This window comes from Lasiodiplodia theobromae, assembly GCF_012971845.1.
Source record: "Lasiodiplodia theobromae strain AM2As chromosome Unknown scaffold_1, whole genome shotgun sequence".
NCBI lineage: Eukaryota > Fungi > Ascomycota > Dothideomycetes > Botryosphaeriales > Botryosphaeriaceae > Lasiodiplodia > Lasiodiplodia theobromae.
Genome location: NW_023336399.1, coordinates 1,690,402 through 1,711,804, shown reverse-complemented (window position 1 = coordinate 1,711,804; position 21,403 = coordinate 1,690,402). Strand labels below are relative to the sequence as shown.

At 56.2% G+C, this 21,403-nt stretch overlaps 7 protein-coding genes across 7 annotated transcripts; 5 read left to right on the top strand and 2 right to left on the bottom strand.

Moving 5' to 3' along the window:
• Positions 1-1,063: 1,063 nt before the first annotated feature.
• On the top strand, positions 1,064-2,854 carry LTHEOB_520 (Sialidase-like protein; the record flags this gene model as incomplete). Its single annotated transcript, XM_035514319.1, has 1 exon — positions 1,064-2,854. The coding sequence occupies one exon, from the start codon at positions 1,064-1,066 to the stop codon at positions 2,852-2,854; it is 1,791 nt and encodes a 596-aa protein (XP_035372522.1).
• Positions 2,855-3,484: 630 nt separating this feature from the next.
• On the top strand, positions 3,485-4,508 carry LTHEOB_519 (3-oxoacyl-(acyl-carrier-protein) reductase; the record flags this gene model as incomplete). The annotated part of the gene is made up of 3 exons (XM_035514307.1): positions 3,485-3,656; positions 3,728-3,912; positions 3,993-4,508. The coding sequence occupies 3 exons, from the start codon at positions 3,485-3,487 to the stop codon at positions 4,506-4,508; spliced, it is 873 nt and encodes a 290-aa protein (XP_035372521.1).
• Positions 4,509-5,484: 976 nt separating this feature from the next.
• LTHEOB_518 (Glutamate carboxypeptidase) lies at positions 5,485-8,238 on the top strand (the record flags this gene model as incomplete). Its single annotated transcript, XM_035514296.1, has 2 exons — positions 5,485-7,112; positions 7,167-8,238. The coding sequence occupies 2 exons, from the start codon at positions 5,485-5,487 to the stop codon at positions 8,236-8,238; spliced, it is 2,700 nt and encodes an 899-aa protein (XP_035372520.1).
• An 823-nt stretch (positions 8,239-9,061) lies between these two features.
• LTHEOB_517 (Pre-mRNA splicing factor) lies at positions 9,062-10,856 on the top strand (the record flags this gene model as incomplete). The annotated part of the gene is made up of 6 exons (XM_035514285.1): positions 9,062-9,113; positions 9,318-9,446; positions 9,509-9,514; positions 9,581-9,741; positions 10,144-10,220; positions 10,274-10,856. The coding sequence occupies 6 exons, from the start codon at positions 9,062-9,064 to the stop codon at positions 10,854-10,856; spliced, it is 1,008 nt and encodes a 335-aa protein (XP_035372519.1).
• A 1,929-nt stretch (positions 10,857-12,785) lies between these two features.
• LTHEOB_516 (RNA exonuclease) lies at positions 12,786-13,334 on the bottom strand (the record flags this gene model as incomplete). The annotated part of the gene is made up of 1 exon (XM_035514274.1): positions 12,786-13,334. One exon carries the CDS (start codon positions 13,332-13,334, stop codon positions 12,786-12,788), a length of 549 nt encoding a protein of 182 aa, XP_035372518.1.
• Positions 13,335-13,722: 388 nt separating this feature from the next.
• LTHEOB_515 (DNA polymerase alpha catalytic subunit) lies at positions 13,723-18,279 on the top strand (the record flags this gene model as incomplete). Its single annotated transcript, XM_035514263.1, has 4 exons — positions 13,723-14,002; positions 14,064-14,167; positions 14,220-17,430; positions 17,483-18,279. The coding sequence occupies 4 exons, from the start codon at positions 13,723-13,725 to the stop codon at positions 18,277-18,279; spliced, it is 4,392 nt and encodes a 1,463-aa protein (XP_035372517.1).
• Positions 18,280-19,109: 830 nt separating this feature from the next.
• LTHEOB_514 (Sugar transporter) lies at positions 19,110-21,314 on the bottom strand (the record flags this gene model as incomplete). Its single annotated transcript, XM_035514252.1, has 5 exons — positions 19,110-19,217; positions 19,320-19,562; positions 19,629-20,330; positions 20,843-21,177; positions 21,236-21,314. The coding sequence occupies 5 exons, from the start codon at positions 21,312-21,314 to the stop codon at positions 19,110-19,112; spliced, it is 1,467 nt and encodes a 488-aa protein (XP_035372516.1).
• Between the last annotated feature and the right edge of the window lie 89 nt (positions 21,315-21,403).

The following is a 21,403-nucleotide window of genomic DNA, read 5'->3' as shown; positions in this document are numbered from 1 at the left end:
CCGCTAGGCGTGCGGGTTGACGTCGGGGAGGTGCAAAATTTGAGCACCTGAGGACTCAACGTGGCCGGCCAGCGCTCACCGCTTGCAGGTGTGAGTCACTCATGCAGAAGTAGCTGCAGCTGCGAAACGAACTTTCGCTGTGGGCCAGTGAGTTGTCGAAGCGGTAAGACTCTTGGAGGAATCGGCGACCAGGGGGCCGCCCCGCGCAGCCAATCGCGCCGCCCAGACGCGCTTTTTTTCGCCGGCGCCAGCTGCAGCTTTTCTCGACTTCGCGAACCCTGTCGCTCACCGGCCGCGCTCCAAGCGCCCCGGCCCGGCGCCAGCGCTGCAAATAGCACTGCTTTCGGACTCGAGCAGTGTCCCAAATTAACTCCAGAGCGCCGTCTCGCCTGCCGCCCGTCCGCGCAGCGCATCGCCCGGCAGCGCAGCACTCCGGCGGCCACACGTAGCACCACTACCCCAATGAGCACGCACGAAGCCTCTTCGAGCGGCCGAGCAGGCGGCCCGCCCAAGCATAATGCCCATAATAGCACCTGTCTCAGAAAGCAAATTGCGCATAAGCATTCTCCATTGGGCGCTTTGTTTCACGCATCCTGCCCGCTGGTCGGACGCACTCACACACGGACCTGATACTCGCTGCACATGGCTTCGGGGCCCTAAATCGGGTCCGTCCGTCGATCAGTGTGTTTCAAGTTGTTTGCCGCTAGTCCCACTTTCCCCGGCTCTGCCAGATTCTTTGGATGTCACGGCCTCACAGCCTTGGAAATAAGTACCAGCGGCTCTGCCGCACCCCATCTGCCCTCCTCTCCAGTCATCCTATCTTCACAAACCATCTTCTCTGCGTGTGTCCGAGCGAGACCCACGAGTCTCTTCGTGTGCCCCCTTTCCTTTCACTGTTTGTCTTGGAGTGTGTCTTGGAGCCGGTCTCCACCTAATCGCTCTTCTCTGTTAATCACCTCTTGTTTATTTTCTAAATCGTTGCGTAAGTGCCCAATCGATTCTGCGCTTGGCATTCTCCCTCCTAACGCGCCTCAGTCCGGAAGCAACAATCTCCAAAGTCACCATGTACTCGAGACAGCACACCCCTCCTTCGTCCTACGGCTCCTACTGCCAGGATGTTCAGACCTCCTTTGAGGCCCCTTCGGGTTACCTGACGCCCGATGCCTCTCCGGAGTGCGGTCTCCCCGCCGCTTCCACTCCGGCGAGATCTCCCATCCGTCAGCATGGCCCTCTTTTGTTGCCCAAGATCCGGTCGCAGGATCAGACCACTGAGCCCTCGACTTCTGGCCCCATCAGGCACCGCCGGACGGCGTCTGCTGCCAGCGGCATCTCTAACTACAACCCCTACGCGCGTCCTTCGTCTGTGGGTCGCCGCTCGACCAGCCCGCTCAGCAACGCTTCGGTTGGCTCTCCGGCCCCCTCGTCCATGTTGTCCGCCTACGATGCCGGCTTCGGCTCGGGTCTGAACTCCCCCATCAACCTCTCGCGTCGCCCTTCCATGGCCACCCACTCTCGGTCTCACTCGGCCTCCGGTGTTCGGTCCCACTCTCGCTCTAGCTCCGCTACTAGCATTGACGAGAGCGTCATCAACCGCTATGGCTACCCTACCTACCGGAACCTCCCGAACTATGTCACCCAGACCTCGGCGGCTCAGGCGGCTTCGTACAACCTGGCAACCGCCATGCCCATGAACTCCTTCCCCCTGCAGACCACAGCTTCGTTTGAGGACCAGATCCCTGCTGTTGCCCCTCCTGTCCAGCAACCCCTGGCCGCTGAGCTCCAGTACGGTGCCTTCGACCAGCCTGCCGCCACTACTACCCTTTTGGACTACCTTACCGGCGCTAACCCTTCCCCTGCTCTTGTTCAGCGCGTTACCACCGGTGCTCGCAACCTGACCGGCAGCCACTACTGGTGGGACATCCGCAACCTTCGCAGCTGGGATGACTTCAACATCGAGACCATCAGCTCCATCCCCGGACTGATGCCTCTCCTTCAGATCCCTATCGATGCCATGTCCCTCCCTACCCCGCCCAAGGCCAACATGATGCCTGAGAGCGAGTCTGCCCTTCACGACATCGTCCGTGACTACTACGGCACCAAGATCAGCGCTGCTCTCAACATCGCTCAGGGCAACACGCACATGTCTCTCCGTTCCCGCAAGGGTCTTCCCACCAACCAGACCCCTGTCGACTTTGTGTCCAACTACCCGACCGACTACGAGAAGACCATCTACGGTGACCAGCGCGGCCGTGTTGTCGGCATCGTCAAGGCGTACGACCAGTGGAACACTGGTATGCGCTCCGAGGCCCCTAACAAGCAGGTCTACTACCTGGCTGGCCTCGCCCACCTGCACCGCGTCATGCGCGAGCACGGCTGCCGCTACGGTTTCATCATGACTGAGATCGAGATGCTTTGCGTCCGCTGTGGTGGTGACCCCTCCGACCCTGGCCAGACCATGGACACTGCCACTGTCAGCGCCGACGCCGGTTCCGGTGTGCCGCTCTTCGGCTACCTCGAGCTCAGCGCTCCCATCCGCATCTCCACCCACGGCCTGCGCGTCGACTCGGAGACGGGCGAACAGACTCCCCAGATGACGGCCGGCCTGGCCCTCTGGTACCTGCACATGCTGGCCAAGGAGAACCCGCTCCCTGGTATCCAGGGCAGCTGGCGCATGGAGGTCGGCGGCCCTGCTGCACTCACCCGCCAGCACTGCCAGGAGAAGGATGCCTGGATCCCCAAGCCCAACCTCAGCGAGAAGCGCGAGGCCAAGCGCCTGCGCGGCTGGGTTTTCCCGGATGAGCCACTTAACAGGAAGGAGCTGGGCAAGAGCAAGAGGTCGAGGTCGAGCAGGTAAAAAGTTTAAAAAGAGACGACACGCTCACGCGGAACTCGCTAAGCTGGCTTGGCGAGTATGTTTTTATGATGGTTTGTGATGATGACGATGATGAGATGGATGGAAATGAAGGCAGCATATGGGCTGGGTGTTTTTGATCAGCATTTCTGGGCGTTATATCTCCATGATTTTTTTAGAAGCGCATAATGGTCGCTTTCTGCACATACAACCAAAACAAATACGTAACTAGTAAGATAAATTCAAATTTAAAGGCTCCCTAGAGGAGTTTGAAATACTTCTGTTCCCACCAATGTTTGCGAGTGACTGTCTATTCCGGGTCGGGTGCCGCGGTGCTGGACCCTGCCGCGGCACGTTGCACCATACCCGCTTCGGCGTCATCATCCTCGGTAATTTTGGAAAGACGGGCTTCGACCCCATAGCTACTCCGCTTTCTGGGGTTTATTTCCTTGCTAACGCCGCGTCTCTCCAGCTACCAACCTCTTCCATTGTATATCATACCTTCCATTGCAATTGAACATCTGCAGAGAACTTTGCACACTACCTCAGCGTTGGTCCGCACAAGTTTTAAAGCAGTGAGAGGAGACGACCTAGTCGACTAGCACTCGTTTAACTTGCTTGACCGTCCACAAAATGTCGTACACTAGTCGAGTGAGCCAGATCGCTGGCCACCTCAATTACCCCAAGGGCCTGCTCGCAGGGCAAGTCGCTATCATCACCGGTTCTGGCCAGGGTATCGGCGCGGAGACGGCGAAGCTGTTCGCGAACGAGGGCGCCAAAGTCGTGGTGTCGGATCTCGACGGCAGTAAGTTGTATCTCGCTAAATGCTACGACTCAGCTGGGAAGGGGCTTTAACGGCTTTATTTTTCTTCGCAGAAAAGGCACAGGAAGTGGCGCAACAGATCAATGAGAGCGGCGGCAGCGCCATCGCCGTGCCCGGCGACATGCTGGACGACAAGTACATCGACGAGCTGGTCAAAAAGGCAGCAGAATTTGGCAACGGAAAGATCCATATCATTGTTAACAACGCAGGATTCACGTGGGACGGTGTCATTCATAAGGTATGCCATTGCTTCCTTTCCACGATCCCATACAAACCGAATCATACGGAACTGTTAGACTAAATATACGATTGCGATAGACTACGGATAAGCAGTGGGACACTATTCTCGCGCTGCACAACACGGCGCCCTTCAAACTGGTCCGCGCGGCGGCGCCTTACTTCCGGGTCAAGGACGGCGAGCCGCGCAACATCATCAATATCTCGTCGACGTCGGGTCTGCACGGCAACGCGGGGCAGGCCAACTACGCGCTCGCGAAGGCGGGCGTCGTCGGCCTGTCTAAGACGATCGCGAAAGAGTGGGGGCCTCAATTCAACGTTCGTGCCAATACGGTTGCCTTCGGGCACATCCTCACCCGCTTGACGGCGGCGAAGGAGGACGGCGCCTTCGTCACCACACCCGACGGCAGCAAGGTCGCACTAGGCATTCCCAAGGCTCAGGGCGCGGCGAAGGCTCAGGGCGGCTTCCCGGATATCCCGCTCGGCAGGCCTGGCACTGCGACAGAGGCGGCGAGTGCGATCCTGGCCGTGGCGGGCCCGTTGTTTAGCTATGTGAGCGGGCAGACCATCTCAGTGACGGGCGGGAGAAATATATAAAGATGGTATTTGGAGGTTGGTCAAAGCAGAAACATGGAGCAACAGAGGTTTTCATATTGCGAAGAACTGAAGGCTGCTGTAAGACTGCGTGTGGAGGGTGCGTGGACGGACTGTTCGGGACCTGGAGCTAAGACCAACTGGCAATTGATGTGGAGACAATGTATTCCGAGGTTATCTTGCATGTTACGGCGATCAAGCTTTGGGAGATTGAGGCTGCTGCTATTATCAGATGTGCTGCAGGGAGTGAATCCAAACCGGAACAAGCACTGGGATTGAGAAAGGGACACAGCGTGGTGCCGACGTGCTGGGGTATTTCATTGCTTTCAGCCACCTCCAGCTTGCGAAATGAGTCCCTGCAGAATTACGCATCCCCTATCAGCGCAATAGAACAGCGTCTTCTCAGAGCTGCTGACGCACGCCAATCAGCGGGACCCCATAGCTAGTGCACCATGGCTTTTGGCTCCAGCATCTCGGCGGACCCTTCGAGCCGGATAAGTCGGTGCTGCAGCTGGGGCGCAAGAATTCGGTGAGATGTCGAGAATGTGGAGCCCATCGCACATCGCGACGCACAGGGCGCAAGTGCGGGGACGGTGGTTGCTTGCGGCGAATGAAGCGGCGGCGTGCTGGAGGAGGTCGAGTGTTGCGGAGCGCCAAGGTAACAAGGAGGCGCGTCTGAGGGCGAATTCGTAATGCGCATCCGAGTCGCCGAGCACTCGAGACAAGCCCAGCGGATCTCCCCTGCTCCAGACACGGCCTGCACCGCCGCAACGCCATACGCACCGTCTCCTTTCACCACCACGCTCCCTTCAGCCTTCTCGACGCTCGTTCGCTTCCTTCGATCTGACCGCCAGTCGCCCCCCCGCCAGCGACCATGAGCACGCAGTGACCGCCACACCAACCCCGACCAACATCCATCCACCCGCATCCGCGCGCCGCGTCATAGCCCCCCGGGACCTGGCGTCCCACCACCACACCAATGGTCGACGAAAAGCACCCTTACGATCCCCACGAGAGCCTCCCCATCCCCACCTATGAGGAAGCCACCTCATCACGGCCGCCCTCGGCCCTCTCACACCTCGGCCCCAACGAGGTCAGCGACGATGCGGAGCGGCAAGGCCTACTGGGCGGCCGCGGCGGAGGAGGGAGCAGTGGCGGAGGAGCATCGCGCCGCTCTGATGGATACCAGCAGCCATCAGTCGAGTCAGTGCGGGACAGCATGGAGAGCGACCTGTCGTTACCCGACATGGTCGAGGAGAGCGAGGATGAGGAGGCCGGCCTGCATCGCGAAATGGAGCAGCTGGAGGTTATCGAGGCCGGTGGCCAACCCCACGGCAGCCGTCGTGCCCGCATGAACATGAGCTTCTCGAAGCGCATCTCGAGCATCGGTGCCACCCTGTCGTCGATACGCCTGCCGCGCCTGCGCAAACCCCTCCGCTGGCCAACCTTCTCGTGCAGAGTGCCATCTATACCCGAGCACATGCGCCCCGGCTACAGCGTCATCCTGCGCCTGTTCGGCGTGCTGATGATGGCCTCGCTCGTCTACGCCCTCCTCGTTACCTCCGTCCTCCCCCTCGGCCGGGGCGGCATGGCGCCCTTCAACCCAGAGTGGGCGCGCTCATTTGTACAGTCCAAGATTTCGGCGGAACGCATCCGCGATAACCTAAAACACATTACCAGCGTCGATCACGTCGCAGGGACCAAGGGCGACAAGTTCTTGGCTAATTGGATCGAGTCCTTCTTCACGCAGGCTGGTATGGATAAAGTTGCCACACTGGAATATAATGTCTACCTGAACTACCCTGTCAAGGAAGGCCGGAGAGTCGCCATCGTCGACCCACCGGAATTTAGATACGAGGCGAAGCTTGAGGAGGAGCTTGCTGTGCCAGGTATTGGCCCCGAACAGCAGACCTTGGCTTTCCACGGAATGTCGAGGGCCGGTAATGTCACCGCCCCGCTCGTCTACGCCAATTATGGCAGCCAGGAAGATTTCAAGAGGTTGAAGGATCGTGGAATTGACGTAAACGGCACAATCGTATTGGTTCGATACTATGGTACCATGTCAGACCGCGCGATGAAAGTCAAGTTCGCAGAGGAGAATGGCGCTATCGGATGCTTGATCTACTCGGACCCGAAGGATGATGGTTTTGTAAGAGGAGATGTTTATCCGGAAGGAAGATGGAGACCGGAAGATGGTGTTCAAAGAGGCTCGGTTGCCCAATCCGCCTGGATCGTCGGCGACGTGCTTACTCCTGGCATCGGAAGCGGGAGGGATGCGAAGCGCATCAGCAAGGACAACAACCCGGCCCTGCCCAACATTCCCAGCATGCCACTCGCGTGGCGCGATGCGAAACCGCTGCTACAAGTGCTCAAGGGCCACGGCGACAAGGCACCTAAAGACTGGGTAGGTGGCGTTCCGGACGTTGAGTGGTGGACTGGCGACAAGACCTCGCCACTTGTGCTTCTCCAGAATGAGCAGGACGAAGAGGAGAAACAACCCATCTGGAATGTTCTAGGAGTTTTTGAGGGTGTCGAGGTGTCAGCCAAGAAGATCTTTGTCGGAAATCACCGCGATGCCTGGTGTTTCGGATCGGCTGACGCTGGAGGGTTTGTTCCCTTTGCAGTTTCTGAGTTGTTTTCCTCTTACTGACATCTCTGTAGTGGAACGGCGGTCATGATGGAAGTGATCACCGCACTCGACCTTCTGGTCCAGGAGGGGTGGCGTCCTCTCCGCAGCATTTACTTCGCCTCTTGGGATGCTGAGGAGTACAACATCATTGGCTCAACCGAGTACGTGGAAGATCACATCAATGACATTCGCGAGAATGCCATTGCCTATCTGAACGTCGATGTCGGCGTCGTTGGCGACAAATTTCGGGCTCTAGGATCTCCTCTTTTCCAATCAGCGCTCAATCGGGTCCTGGCTCGCGTGGCGGACCCTCTGCAGAACAAAACCGTCGGTGAAATCTGGAATGAAGGAGGTGGCAAGCTGGGAGGTTTGGGTGCTGGCAGTGATTATGTCGCGTTCCAGGATCTTGCCGGATGCTCTAGCATCGACATCATGTTCGATGGGCCTGAGAATGGCTATCCTTACCATAGCTGCTACGAGACGTTCGACTGGATGGACAAGTACGGTGATCCGGGATTCATTTACCACGCTACGCTTGCCGAGATTTGGGTGCTCCTCATTCTCGAGCTCGCGCAAGAGCCGATCTATCCGTTCGACCTGAAAGATTACGGAATGGCAGTCAAGGGGTACATCCACGATCTGGAGAAATATGCCGTCGGAAAGGACGCTACGCGAGGCAAGCAGCTTGATCTCAAGTCTTTGCGAGAGGCAGCCGACACACTCGAGCGAAATGCGAAAGAGTTTGAAGGCTGGGAGGATTGGTGGTGGGGCCAGTTCCGCGGACGCTCGGGCTACGAGACAAATTCGATGGGAATGCAGCGGTTGTCGCACAACACGCGCATGTCCAACTTTGAGACCCACCTGCTCGACCTACCGGACGGCGGCAAGAACACGGACGACGACGACGGCGAACAGCACGGCATTCCAGGGCGCGAGCAGTTCAAACACGTCATCTTCGGTCCTGACGCATGGAGCGGGTACGACGAGGCGTATTTCCCAGCAGTGAGAGACGCAATTGAGCTGGGCAACTGGACGCTGGCACAGCAGCAGGCGGACAAGGCTGCGCGCATTATTTCCAAGGCGGCAGACAAGCTGCTGAATTGAGAGGCAGGACCATAGGGCACGGCGTTTTTGGGTACCGTTACTGTTTTACTACCATCATGGGCGGGAAACATCTGGGCTGTATACTGAGTTTCGATTTGAGTGCAATTACCGGCGCACATCAGCGGCACGCAAGGTGCGAATTGCATTGATGTTTCGTCTTTGAGATCCAGGTGCGTGACGTCGGAATGGTGTGTCGAGCAGCGTTGTCAGCATTGGGCACGGCCGTCACGCAGGGCGGGCAATCGGCAGCGATGGCGTGCGGCGAGAGTGCCGTGGGGTGTGCTGAGATCAGGCTGGGCGGCGACGCGAGAGGCACTGATGCCGTGCAGGGCTCGGGCTCGCGTGCAGCGCCACCTCCACGCGCGCACTGATTCGCGGAGCGGGCGGCTTGGGCGCAGCAGCCTCACTGCAGGCGCGCCCACAGCAGCACACTCGAGCTGGGGCTGCAGGCAGCCGGGCGACGCGGGCATCTGCGGTTGGGCATTTGCCGGGGCAAACGGCTTGTGCGAAACTCTGCCCGGAGGATCGCGCCTCGACGGTGGCGCTTAACCCAGGCTGGCCATAGCGCCCCAAAGCGAGGGCGCCGGCCGCCTCCACGCCGTCAGCGACGGAGCCTTTCCATCTTGCGCCCGCCCGCTCTCTCTCTCTCCAACACCACCACCCGCCCGTCCTTCGCCATCCAGGATCGCGGATCCCCGTCCTGTCCCATCCGCCCGCCGGCTCCGCTGCTCTACTTCGCTTTGGACACCGCGGCCGTTGTTTTCCCCCACCTGCCTTGCCTTTTTTACTGCCTGCGCTGGATAGCTTCGAGGGATTGCCCGTCATGACTGAGGTGTCGTCCACTCGCCTCTACCTGGGGAACCTTCCTCGCAACGGTATGCTCATTCCCTGATGTCCTGCCCGGCTGCTGGATCGGATCGCCCCCCACCCACGCTTTGGATGGATTTGGATCGCTGCTGGACACAGCCGGCCTCGCGGGGACTGACACCAAAAAACACCACCATCACCACTACCGCCCCGTTGTCGCTTTTCTTCCTGGAGTGATGCGCGTCGCTGACTAGCAATCCTCGACACCACAGCCACCAAGGCCGATGTTGAAGCCCACTTTGCGACCCATGGCACTGGCGAGATCACCGAGATCAAGCTCATGAATGGCTTCGGCTTCATCGAGTACAAGGATGCCATGGACGCCCGAGATGTCGTTCCTGGTGAGTCTGCCGCCCAGCCCCCGCATGCGCTCGTGAGACACTTCGCTGACCTGTACCACCAGCCTTCCGTACGTTATGACGCCCCAGCCGCCTGCATGAGCGATCGGCGCTTTTCTGACACTGTTCCACCGCAGATGGCTCCGACTTCATGGGCGAGCGCCTCGTAGTCCAGTTCGCCCGCGGCTCGCGCCGCCAGAACGATGGCTACTCCCACCAGGAGCGCGCCGTCCCGCGCCCCAGGCGCACCCCGTTCCGCATGTCCATCACTGGTCTTCCCGTCGAGACGAGCTGGCAGGTTAGCAATCTCCCCGTAACACTTGGTTCAGAGACCTTTGGATTCCCTTCCCATGTCTATGTTCCCGTCACCATTCCTGTACCTTGAGCCAGCTACGCACCGGTTCGCGTCGTCTGCATCTTCCGGGCTGATAGGTTCCGCTTGTGGGACGCTCCTCTTCCCGGCAGCCGGACGCTGGTCTCTCTTCTCGGCCGCCTTTCACCCCCCTCCCGCTTGTAGAGTGCTGGTGTCCTGTTTCACTTGTCTTGTCCCGGGGAGAGCCAATGGAGTCACGCGAGGCCTGTTTCTTTCACTGGTGGTTTGGAAGCATCTGGACCGGGACTGGACCTTTCCCTTTGCTTGTCGCTTGTCTCCGCACATCCATTTTCTGCCGTGGCCGGAACTTACACACTGGACCTATAGGATTTGAAGGACTTCGCCCGCCAGTCTGGATTGGACGTCGTCTACTCCGAGGTTGGCCGCGAGCGCGACGGCCGAGGGTAAGCAACGACTCTTGTCGAGCGCAAGTTGGCAATGACACTAACCAAGCCAGATTCGTTGAGTACGAGACTGCCAACGACCTCCGCAACGCCGTCGAAAAGCTCGACAACCGCGAATTCAAGGGACAGGCTGTCCGATGCGTTCAAGATGTCAGGCCATCCAAGCCATCCTACTACGACGACCGTCTTGATTCTGACTGCTACCAGATCCAGGAGGAGCGCCCGCGTGAGCGCTACAGGTCGCGTTCGCCCGTCCGTGGCCGCGGCTACGGGCCTCCCGATGACGACTACTACCGTCGCGGTCCTCCTCGTGGCTACAGCCCTCGCCGCGACGACTACCGCCGTCGTTCGCCTGCTCGCGACTACTACGACCCGCGCGATCGCTACGCCCGCTCTCCTCCTCGCGTTCGCGGGCCCCCGATCGATGATGCCTACCCGCCGCCGCGCGCCCGCTACCCTGATGACCCTTACGATGCCCGTGGCCCCCCGCCTCCTCGCCGTGGCTACGAGCCCGACCCTTATATGAACGGCCATGACAGGCCTTACGGCCGCCCTCCGTCACCCCGTGGCAGGCCGAGGAGCCCTGGTGCACGCAGTGGTTATGACGATGGCTACAACCGTCGCCCCTACTGGTGAATACCACAAGAATCCTGGCTTAATATCTGCTTACCCGTTTAGAACACCCATCCCCGTAAACCATGCTCATGCACACCTACGTATCGACGGAATGAGGGATGGTTACTGGAGCCTTTCAGGATGATCTTCAACCAATGAAAAGGGAATTCGAGTGTACGATTTGATGGATCTAATGGTGGGTTTTTCCTTTCAAGTTCTCGGGCCAAGGATGACGTCGTGGAGGACTCGAGTGGAAATGGGGAAGCGGGGTTGGAGAAAAGACCTGCTCTTGGGGAGGGTGACAGCTGTCAGGCCTCCTTAGCCTCTTCAGCCTGGATACTTGGGTGGCTTTCTCTTTCCGGTTATGCTTCTTCTCCCTGGGTTTTAGTCGTCTACTCCGGGGCTCGTACTTTTTCTCTGCTTTTGCTTCGACACTCGCGGAAACTGCGATTGATTGGTAAGGACTTACGATTTAGGTCCTGTCTTTTTTACTGCTTCCTACTTTTGGGAGTACCCTACGTGCTAAGACTATATGAGGGTCACAATCGAGTCTGTAGCAATAACGGAAAAAGTCATGATTCTATTTATGAGCTTCTCCATGCTGTTGGTGTGGTTGGGTTGTGACGGAGTATCTGGTGGATTCCATGCTATTCGCCTCTCTTGTTTGCTACCTCGTTTGCTGTTGATAAGTCATTCGGCACGTATATATTCTACGCTGCCTACAGATACCTTATGGATAATTCTGCGCATCTGTCAGGTTGATGTGTTTAAACGCCGTGCACGGATGAGTTGAGAGAAGCTCTCTCAAGTTTGGACAGGAGTCTCTGTATAGCGACCCCGGCGTCTTAATACAGTAACAAGGGACAAATGACGAATCAACCACCATTATTCAGCCCTCGCACTTTATTCCTACGGTCTTGGTCCTTGACCGTTCCAGGTGGCACCTTATCATCGTCGTCCGATCCATGGTACGGGGATTGGTATTCTGCTATTCTCTTCTGCCTAATAGGCATTCCACTGTCTTCCAACTGTGGTTTACGAGAAGCCAAGAAGCGGTCATGTAAGTCATATTGTCGCGCTCATTCCCCCTCCCCGGACCATCTCCTATTTCCCGCCACACGGAATGGATGATACCTTCGTCATTCTGTTTTTTCTTTTTTCCTTTTCTAACTGTGCTTTCCTGCGCCGTATTATAGTTTCTTCATCCTCTTTGGTTTAGGGTGTTGATCTTGAGAAAGCCATATGCACTTGGGACGGAGACCTGATTGATACCATTAACGTAAGAAACTACTGCCTGAACGGCACCCAGCACGTCTTGTCCACTACTCACACACTACTGGACGTTTTTGTAAGGGGGAGATGCCGTGCATGAATGATTAGAAAGCGATGGTCCAGACTCTGCTTACGCAAAGGAATGAATCTAACGGCGTCAACTTTTATCAGTAATCAGGCCACGACACGGGTGGTCCATATACCTCCTCCAGGGCGGAATGCAGATGATCTGGACAAGAGCCGCAGTCTCCGCCAGTTTCAAAGCTGGTTGTGGGTGGAGGATATCAGGATTAAGATTAAGTCCCGAGAATAAGGAGCCGATTGAGCCATGCCAAAGCCAGCCTTGGATTATGGGATGTCAAAGAGCCTTGGGGTGCGGTAGGGGATTCATGCACCCTCATCTGTGACGCTAAGATGTGGCACATGAGAGAACATAAAGCAGGGCAATCCGCTGCTTAGAAGACCTTGATGTGAGAGGTCCCCGTTCGCTACATGACGATTCATGAGATGAACCGATACCTAGGGAACAGTTTCACCTACACATGGGCAATTGAGTTTCGAGGAAAAGAGAAGACCAGAACCAGGCAAAGGGCAATCAACCTCGGTGCTTAGCAAGGGCACATGGGCCGATGATATTATTGGGAGCGAGGAAGCTAAATGTGCTTTGCTCATGCGAAATCAAGATATATTTTCGGGGTCCGGTAGCTTGCTAGGTTTGAAGAATATATCACGGTAGAACTTTGCCTCAGCAATGCTCTCTAGAATGTCGGCACGGGCCTCGTGGAGGCCTCTCTTCTGCGGAGACTTCTTGAGGACAGCTTCGGGTGCCCAACGCCTGGCAGCCTCCTTGATGGCGCTGACGTCGAGGATGCGGTGGTGGAGATGCTTGATCAAGAGGTTGTAGGGAGCCTTTTTGAGGAAGGTCTTGTCCGCGTGGACCGTGTTGCCGGCGAGAAGGGCTTTGCGAGGCTCTGGGGCGTATTTTTTGACGTATGCGAGCAGACCGTCGGCAGCCTGTTCGTGGGTGGTGGTGGAGGCTATGACAGCCTCAGTGAGCCCTGAGAGGGCATGGTGTTTTGTGCACCAGGCGTCCATCTCGTCGAGCCTAGCCTTGTCGTGGTGAATGATGGCTTCGTATCCAGTGTCATCAAGCAGGTTCAGGTCGTAGTCGGTGACGAAGCAAGCTATGGAAAGAATTGACTCGGTCTCGGCATTTAAGCCCGTCATCTGGCGGAGGTAAGCTATGTGAGATGATGCTGGGAGAGGGCTCCGCAGGGCTTGCCTCGCAGTCAATCCAGACCAGCGGTTCCCGGGAGACCTGTTCCGGCATGGTGGCGGTATTGCAGGGGACAGGTAACAGTCGGAGAAGATGATGTGAAAGTTTGGTTTGGCGGGGCTCTGGTTGGTGCATATCCCTGCCACAGCACAGCGCGTGCACGGTCACTTTACGCGGGTCGCGTCTCGCGTCGCGCGCTATTTCGCGACGCTCGCACGCCGAACTCCGCCAAACACCATCCACGCCCCGCAGCATCACACACTCGCCGCCCCGCCTTTACGCATGATTTCGCCTCGGAGAAGTTTTTAATCTGCTATTCCTCGTCCCGCTCTCTTCGAAATGGCCAAGAGAGGAGCCCTGGCCGAGCTGCGAGCTCTGAGAGCCGCGGGCAAGACTCGCCTCGACAGCTACCAGGTCGAAGAGGAAAAGCAGCTCTATGAGGAAGTCGACGAGGAGGGCTACAAGAAGGTTGTCCGCAGCCGTCTTGATCAAGATGATTTCGTTGTCGACGACAATGGCGAGGGTTATGCCGACGACGGCAGAGAGGATTGGGACACCGAACGCCTGCCCCAGTACGACAGCGAGAGCGAGGAAGAACGCCCGCTGAGGGGGAAAGCTGGTACGAGAATTCACACTTTGCGTCTTCTCACCCAGAGCACTATACTGACGCCTCCTTGTAGCCAAGAGGAAGCGGGAAGAGGACCGCGAAAGACAAGAGAAAGCAAAAAATGGTATCAACAAGTATTTCAGCGCACAGGCTGCTACCGCTGCTTCCAAACCCAAGGTGAGCTCTACATTGCCTCTGCAATAGCAACAGCATATTGATTCTGGCCCAGCCCGCGAAAACCGTTGAGGACGAGGCTTTCATGGCCGATCTTTTGGGCGAAGTCGATGCCAACGTACCCAGCCGCCCGCGAATGAAGCCCGTGAAGTCTGAGACTCGACGAAAGACTCGCCTTCTCTCCCCGCCCATCGAAGAGCGCAAATCCAAGCCCCGGCAGACCCAGGCTGAAGACTCCAACATCATGGCCGATACCCCACCAACCAAAAGTATATTAGACGAAGACAACTACATCCCGCCGGCAGACGATGATGTGATGATGAGCGACCCGCCACTACCGTCATCCCCGGTGACGAAGGCTGTTGAGCGGAAGTTTTCTCAGGTCAACGTGAAAGCAGAGGAAGAAGACGATGATGATCTCATGGAGGTAGAGCAGGCTGTTGGCCATGCCGGTATTCGAACCGCAGGTGTCAACATGGCCGGAAGCAGGCCTGCGCCGAAGATCAAGAAGCAGGATCCGTACTCTATACCGTCTAGTCCACCCCAATCACGACCATCGCAAGACACTGAGCCCACTTGGAACAATATCGTCCAAGGGCAGAACGTTCAGAGCAGCCCTGCGGTTGAAAACTCGTATACCATGGGGAAACTCAGACCTGAAAGTGCTCTCGAAGATGACGGTAGCCTCAAGTTCTTCTGGATCGACTATACCGAGGCCAGCGGCAATCTCTTCCTATTTGGAAAGGTCAAGGATAAAACTACCGGGAATTTTGTCAGTGCTTTTGCAAAGATTGATAACATCCTCCGCAAATTGTATTTCCTGCCCCGAGAATACCGCCAGAAGCACGGCCGGGATACGGAAGAAGAGGTGGGCATGGGTGATGTCTATCAAGAGGTGGACGGGCTGATGTCTAGATTCCAAGTGGACATGCACAAGATCAAGCCCTCCACTCGCAAATACGCTTTCGAACTTCCCGGCATCCCGAAGGAAGCAGAATACCTCAAGCTTCTTTATCCTTACACCAAGTCGGCACTTCCAACGGACTGCAAAGGAGAGACTTTCTCTCACGTATTCGGAGCCAACACGTCCATCTTCGAACAGTTCGTGCTATGGAAGAACATCATGGGCCCATGCTGGTTGAAGATTGAGGGGGCAAACTTCAACGCGGTCAACAACGCCTCGTGGTGCAAGCTCGAATTCCAAGTCGAGAAGCCGAGTGGCATCACTACCCTAGGAGACGCCGACAACCTCGAGGCCCCTCCGCTTACGCTGATGAGCATCGCACTGAGGACAACTTTCAACGCCAAGGATAACAAGCAGGAGATTCTTGTCGCCAGTGCTAGGGTCTACGAGAATGTTGCGTTGACAGATACTACCCCTGCTGAAAAACTTCCTTGCAAGACGTTCACTGTCATGCGTCCCAACGGCGACTCCTACCCAACTGGTTTCAAATACGAGGCTGAGAAGCATGCCGGTACCATCAAGATGGAGAGGAACGAGCAGGGTCTTCTCAGTATATTCATGGCGATTCTTGGCAAAATGGACCCCGACGTCATCATGGGTCACCGTCTTGAGGATGTCGACTACAGTATTCTTCTCAACCGCCTGCGTGAGAAGAAGACCCCTGGCTGGCACAGGATCGGCCGCTTGAGAAGAAGGGAGTGGCCCAAAAACCTCGGAAAAGGTAGCGGTAGCTTCTTTGCTGAAAGGCAGATTGCGGCAGGTCGCCTCCTCTGTGATCTGGCAAATGATCTCGGCAAGTCATTGATGACCAAGTGTCAGTCTTGGAGCTTGAACGAGATGTGCGAGCTGGTCCTCGGTGAAGGCAAACTCCGTCAAGATATTGACAACGACACGGCACTAAAGACATGGGCAACGAAGCGCGAAGGTCTGATGAATTATCTCAGACATTGTGAAGCCGACACCTTCTTCATTGCGGCCATTGCATTGAAGGTTCAAATGCTTCCTTTGACCAAGGTTCTCACCAATCTTGCTGGCAACTCTTGGGGACGCACCTTAGGGGGTACTAGAGCCGAGCGGAACGAGTACATTCTGCTTCACGAATTCCACCGTAACAAGTACATTTGTCCCGACAAGGTTTTTGGCAAGGGCAGCAAAAAGCCGAGTGAAGAGTCTGTGGAAGGGGAAGAGGGTGCCGATGCCAAGAAGAAGGACAAGTACAAGGGTGGTCTCGTCTTCGAGCCCGAGAAGGGTCTCTACGACCGCTTCATTCTTGTCATGGACTTCAACTCTCTGTATCCCAGCATTATCCAGGAATTCAACATCTGCTTCACCACTGTGGAGCGGTCCGACATCAGCGAGGAGGACGAGAAGGTTCCCGAAGTTCCGGACGCATCCCAAGACCAAGGCATCCTTCCTCGACTCATTGCCACACTCGTCAATCGGAGAAGGGAAGTCAAGAAGCTAATGAAGGATCCCACGGCCTCTCGAGACGAACTCGCGACCTGGGACATCAAGCAAATGGCCTTGAAGCTCACTGCTAACTCCATGTACGGTTGTCTTGGTTACACGAAATCGCGATTCTATGCCCGTCCTCTTGCTATGCTTACAACATACAAAGGCCGTGAGATTCTGCGCAGGACAAAGGATCTGGCTGAGAGTAAGATGCTTCGTGTCATCTACGGTGATACCGACTCCGTCATGATCAATACCAACATGGACAACATGCAAGACGCGCTCAAGGTCGGGAACGAGTTCAAGAGAGACGTCAACGACAGCTACAAACTTCTTGAGATTGATATCGATAACGTGTTCCGCCGCCTGCTTCTCCATGCCAAGAAGAAGTATGCCGCTATCAACATGATCGAGGTGGACGGCAAGTGGACGGAGAAGCTTGAGGTTAAGGGTCTTGATATGAGACGTAGGGAGTACTGTGCTCTGTCCAAGGAAACGTCGTCGAAGCTTCTCAACTTCCTGCTCTCTGGAGAAGATCCCGAAGCTGTCGTCGAGAAGATCCACGAGTACCTTCGGGAACTGGCGGCGAAGATGCGCGAGTTTAAGATCCCCGCTCAGAAGTACACCATCTTCACCCAGCTCGGCAAAGACCCTAAAGAATACCCCAATGCGAACAGCATGCCCTCTGTCCAGGTCGCGCTCCGCCTTATGGCAAAAGGAAAGCACGTCAAAGCCAAAGATGTCATGTCCTTCGTCATCACTGGCGAAAGTGGCGGATCTGCCGAGACTGCTGCAAAGAATGCCTATACCCTTGAAGATGTCCTGAAGCCTGATTCTGGTCTCAAGCCTGGTAAGCTAATAGACGCATTGTTCTTCGCTACACTCATGACTGACACACACAGACATCGATTACTACCTCCACAAGCAAATCCTGCCTCCCGTCGAGCGTCTCTGTGCCCCCATTGCAGGCACCAATGTCACTCGTCTTGCGGAATGCCTTGGTCTTGACACGTCCAAGTACCGCGTCAGCACCGTATCTAGCAATTCGCAAGATGTCGAGATCCACCCTCTGGAATCGCAGATACCAGATGAGGTCCGCTTCAAGGATTCGCTGCCTTTCACGCTTCGGTGCCCGTCATGCAAACACCGATCGACGTTCCGTGGGATTGCTAAGACGCCAGAGGTAGTCTCACATGATGGCCTGGTTTGCACCAACACCTCTTGCGGTCGTCTCATCTCAACGCTCTCCGTATCTTCGCAGCTCGAAGCGCAGATTCGCCAACACACGGCACGTTACTACGCCGGTTGGCTTGTTTGCGATGACCCAGCCTGCGGTGCACGCACTCGCCAAATGAGTGTATACGGCCACCGGTGCCTGGGTCCTCAAGGGCGAGGTCTCGGCTGCGCCGGTCGTATGGGCTACGAGTATGGTGATAAGGCCATGTACAACCAGCTGCTGTACCTGCAGGGCTTGTTCGACGTTGACAAAACCAAGGCGACGATAACGAAAGAGCGCAGCATGGGCAAGGGGGTCAATGGCGAAGTTGAGGAAAAGGTCACCATCTTGGCAGAGGTTAACCGAGAGAGGTTCGAGACATGGAGAGATGTCGTCAAATCGTATCTGGACCGCAACGGTCGGCAGTGGGTACAAATGGACAGTCTGTTTGCCTTTGCTCTCAAGGCAGCGTCGTCTTCGTAGATGGATGAACGGATGGTTAAAATGGGATCTGGGTGGTTGACTAATGATTTGTTCACGGGTTTTCTGGGTACCTAGCACAATACCGAATGGGCGTTTTAGCAAGGGAGCGGCGTTCCGTACTACAATATTCATACTTTTTCCCTCACGGATGGCGTGCACGTATCCCAATCGAGCACGGCTGCAACATTAACTTTTATCTAGTGCGGACCACACCTGGTGCCGTTCGCCTTGTTTCACGAGATAGGCTTCATTACGATCCTCATCGCGATACATCGATCTCCAGTTAGCATCGGACCTGGCACAGCCTTTCTTTATCCTAAAAAGGTCATTCCGCCAATAGTCCCGGAAACTTCGGTGATTGTCACCATTCGCGACGGCATCTCCATGGTCTCATGATCTATTCCGCAAATCCTTGCCAAGTTAAAATAATTGGATGCGTCACATCATGCTCTAGGTTAGCGGAGTCCGAGGGCTAGCGTCGCGACCCACTCCCGGCAATAGAGGGGATGGTGGATACATTTATCGTTCATCAATCTAATAATAAACGGGCTATCTTATTGGATGATCGCCAAGACATCTCGTTGAGGACACGAAGAGGAAGAAAAAAAAAACATCCAGGCAGATCTCATCCTCGTACTCCATGCAAAGAATATGTTAAGCCCGGGTAGATACAAATCCAAGCGCTCTTTTCTTTTTACTCTACTGTACAGTAATTGCGTTGGCGGAGATATGGACAAGTGATCATTGTAACAGAGCAAGGTAGCAGGGCTCAACCCGTTGCCAAAGTACGGTCCAGCTAAGAGGTAAATGCAATCAACTTATGGAGTTTGTTAAGCTTGATCGTTCTTAGCCCTTTCATTTGTAACTTCATAAGTATCGGAGCCGTCTTCTGGGTGCGGTCGGCGTGGCTGCTCGGCCCATTTGCGAGCTGGAATGCCCTGTGAGGTTGAAGAAACGGATTGAAAGTCAGCCACTGAAACTCAGATGCCATGTGCACAGGGAGAAAGAAAGGAATGGAATGAAAAGAGAGGGGAGCCTACTTTCATGAAGAAGTCGTTGATCTCTTCCATCGTCCTCCCAGTGACTTCACCAACACAGAACCACACATAGGCCAGCGACACGAAGCAGAGGCCCGTGTAGACGAAGCCGGTCTTAGGCCCCAAATTCGCCGAGTAGTACAGGTACGGCAGAGTGAAGACGGTGACCCAGACGGTGACCCAGAAGCAGGCGACGGCGATAGCGTAGATCTTGTTGCGATTGCGGCCGACGGCCATCTCGGATGCCTAGGAAGAAAACCACGGGGTCAGTCTGTGGCTGGAGTAGAATTGAAAACAGGGATAAGAGCTCACAATGGTCCAACCGAGAGGTCCCCATGCAAAGTTGAAAGCGGTAATTTCGATGATGACGAAGCTGATGATGACCTTGCCAAATGTTTCGGTCACCTCGCCGCCAGGGATACCCAGACAACCCACGATGAAGATGGAGATGGTCATGATACCCGTGGTGACGAGAAGAAGAGGCCTACGAGGGATCTTGTTGGCGCACAAGACGGCAGCGAAGACAACGACGACTTGAATGATGAAGACAATCAACGTCATCAAGAAAGGATCGTCAAGGCCGATGGCCTGAGAGAAGACGGTACCGAAGTAGTAGAACCACTGGATGCCGTTGATCTGTTGGGCAATGAGGGCGCCGGCCGAATAAACAACCTTACGGCGCTCGATGGGATCTCGTACGAGATCAAGCCACGACGAGTCTTTAGCCAATGCAGCTTCATCATCAATGTCCTTCTGGAGTGCGAGCATATCAGCGTGCGACGAGTAGGTCTTGTCCTCACGGTGGATCAAGCGCAGGGCATCGTCACACTTTTCTCCCTTGCCTTTGCGCAGCAGCCAGCGCGGCGACTCGGGCACCCACCACAGGAAGGTCAGCACAAGCAAAGGGAAGATCAATTGCACAGCCATGGGGATGCGGTAGGCGGCGGTGGTCGTCATGGACTCAGTACCGCGGTTGATGGCGGCAGCCACGATCTGCGCGACTGACAGTGTGAGCTGCCAGCACATTAGCAGCGGGCCGCGGATGTGGGTTGGTGCCACTTCCTGTTGATCATGTTCGTCAGTTTGTTGTTGCTGGTTGATTCCTTCACACCTCAACACGTTGTCGGCATCTGAAGCGTTACCAAGGAAAAAACGAGAGAGAGAGAGGAGCCAGCTCTTCGGTAGGCCGGGACGGAGAAAGAGCTTGCAGATGGGCTCAATGGTCACCAGACGCCGTGCCCAGGGCCGCTTGGGAGATACCCGGAGGCGTTAGTCTGCCCCATTGCTCCACCGCAGCACGAGCCATGTGGCAAGCCACTGCCGTTATTTCTCCACTTGCAGGATGTATAGGGTTGTCGGTAGTTTATGCCGAAAGCTATGGCCACTTGGCGGACATCGGAAGCCGCATGCACCGACGAGAAATGCCGCGCGCTGCAGTCGAAAGGTACCAAGTCGGCATGGACGAGGAAACGGAACGAGGACGGCCAAAAATAGAAAAAGAAAAGACCAAAGAGGAAAGCTCTTACGCCAATGTACAGCGGACTGGTCGACGAGAAGGCGCCGACGCCGTAGCCCAGGATGACGCGGCCACCAATGATGTATGCATGGCTGTGGTCGGTCGACAGCTGCAGGACGACGCCAACGATGACGGTCAGGGCACCGATAAGGAAAACCCCCTTGCGGCCAAGGAAGTCGTTCAATGGGGCGGCCGTCAGCGATCCCACCAGCTCGCCGACGTTGATCATCGAGGTCATGACCGACAGGTCGGACGCCTTGATCTCGTAGCCGGTCCCGTCGGCCTTGGGCGTGCCGAAGTGCTCGACGAAGACGTCCATTGCGCTGACGCCGGTGAAGTAGACGCCTGGGCTCTAGCGTGAGTGCATGGCAAAGTGAAAGCGGCCAAGAAACGCCTCTCGTACCATCGTAGCCGTACAAGCAAGCCCCAAGGGCGGCGAAGGCGCAGAAAAGCCACGCGTAGGGATGTTCGATGCGGGCCATGGCGCCTGAGTGCCGTTGCACCACAGGCGAGCGAAGGGGGAAGGTGGTACAAAGGGTGCAGGGAAGCAGCGGACGACGGCGTCGGGCGA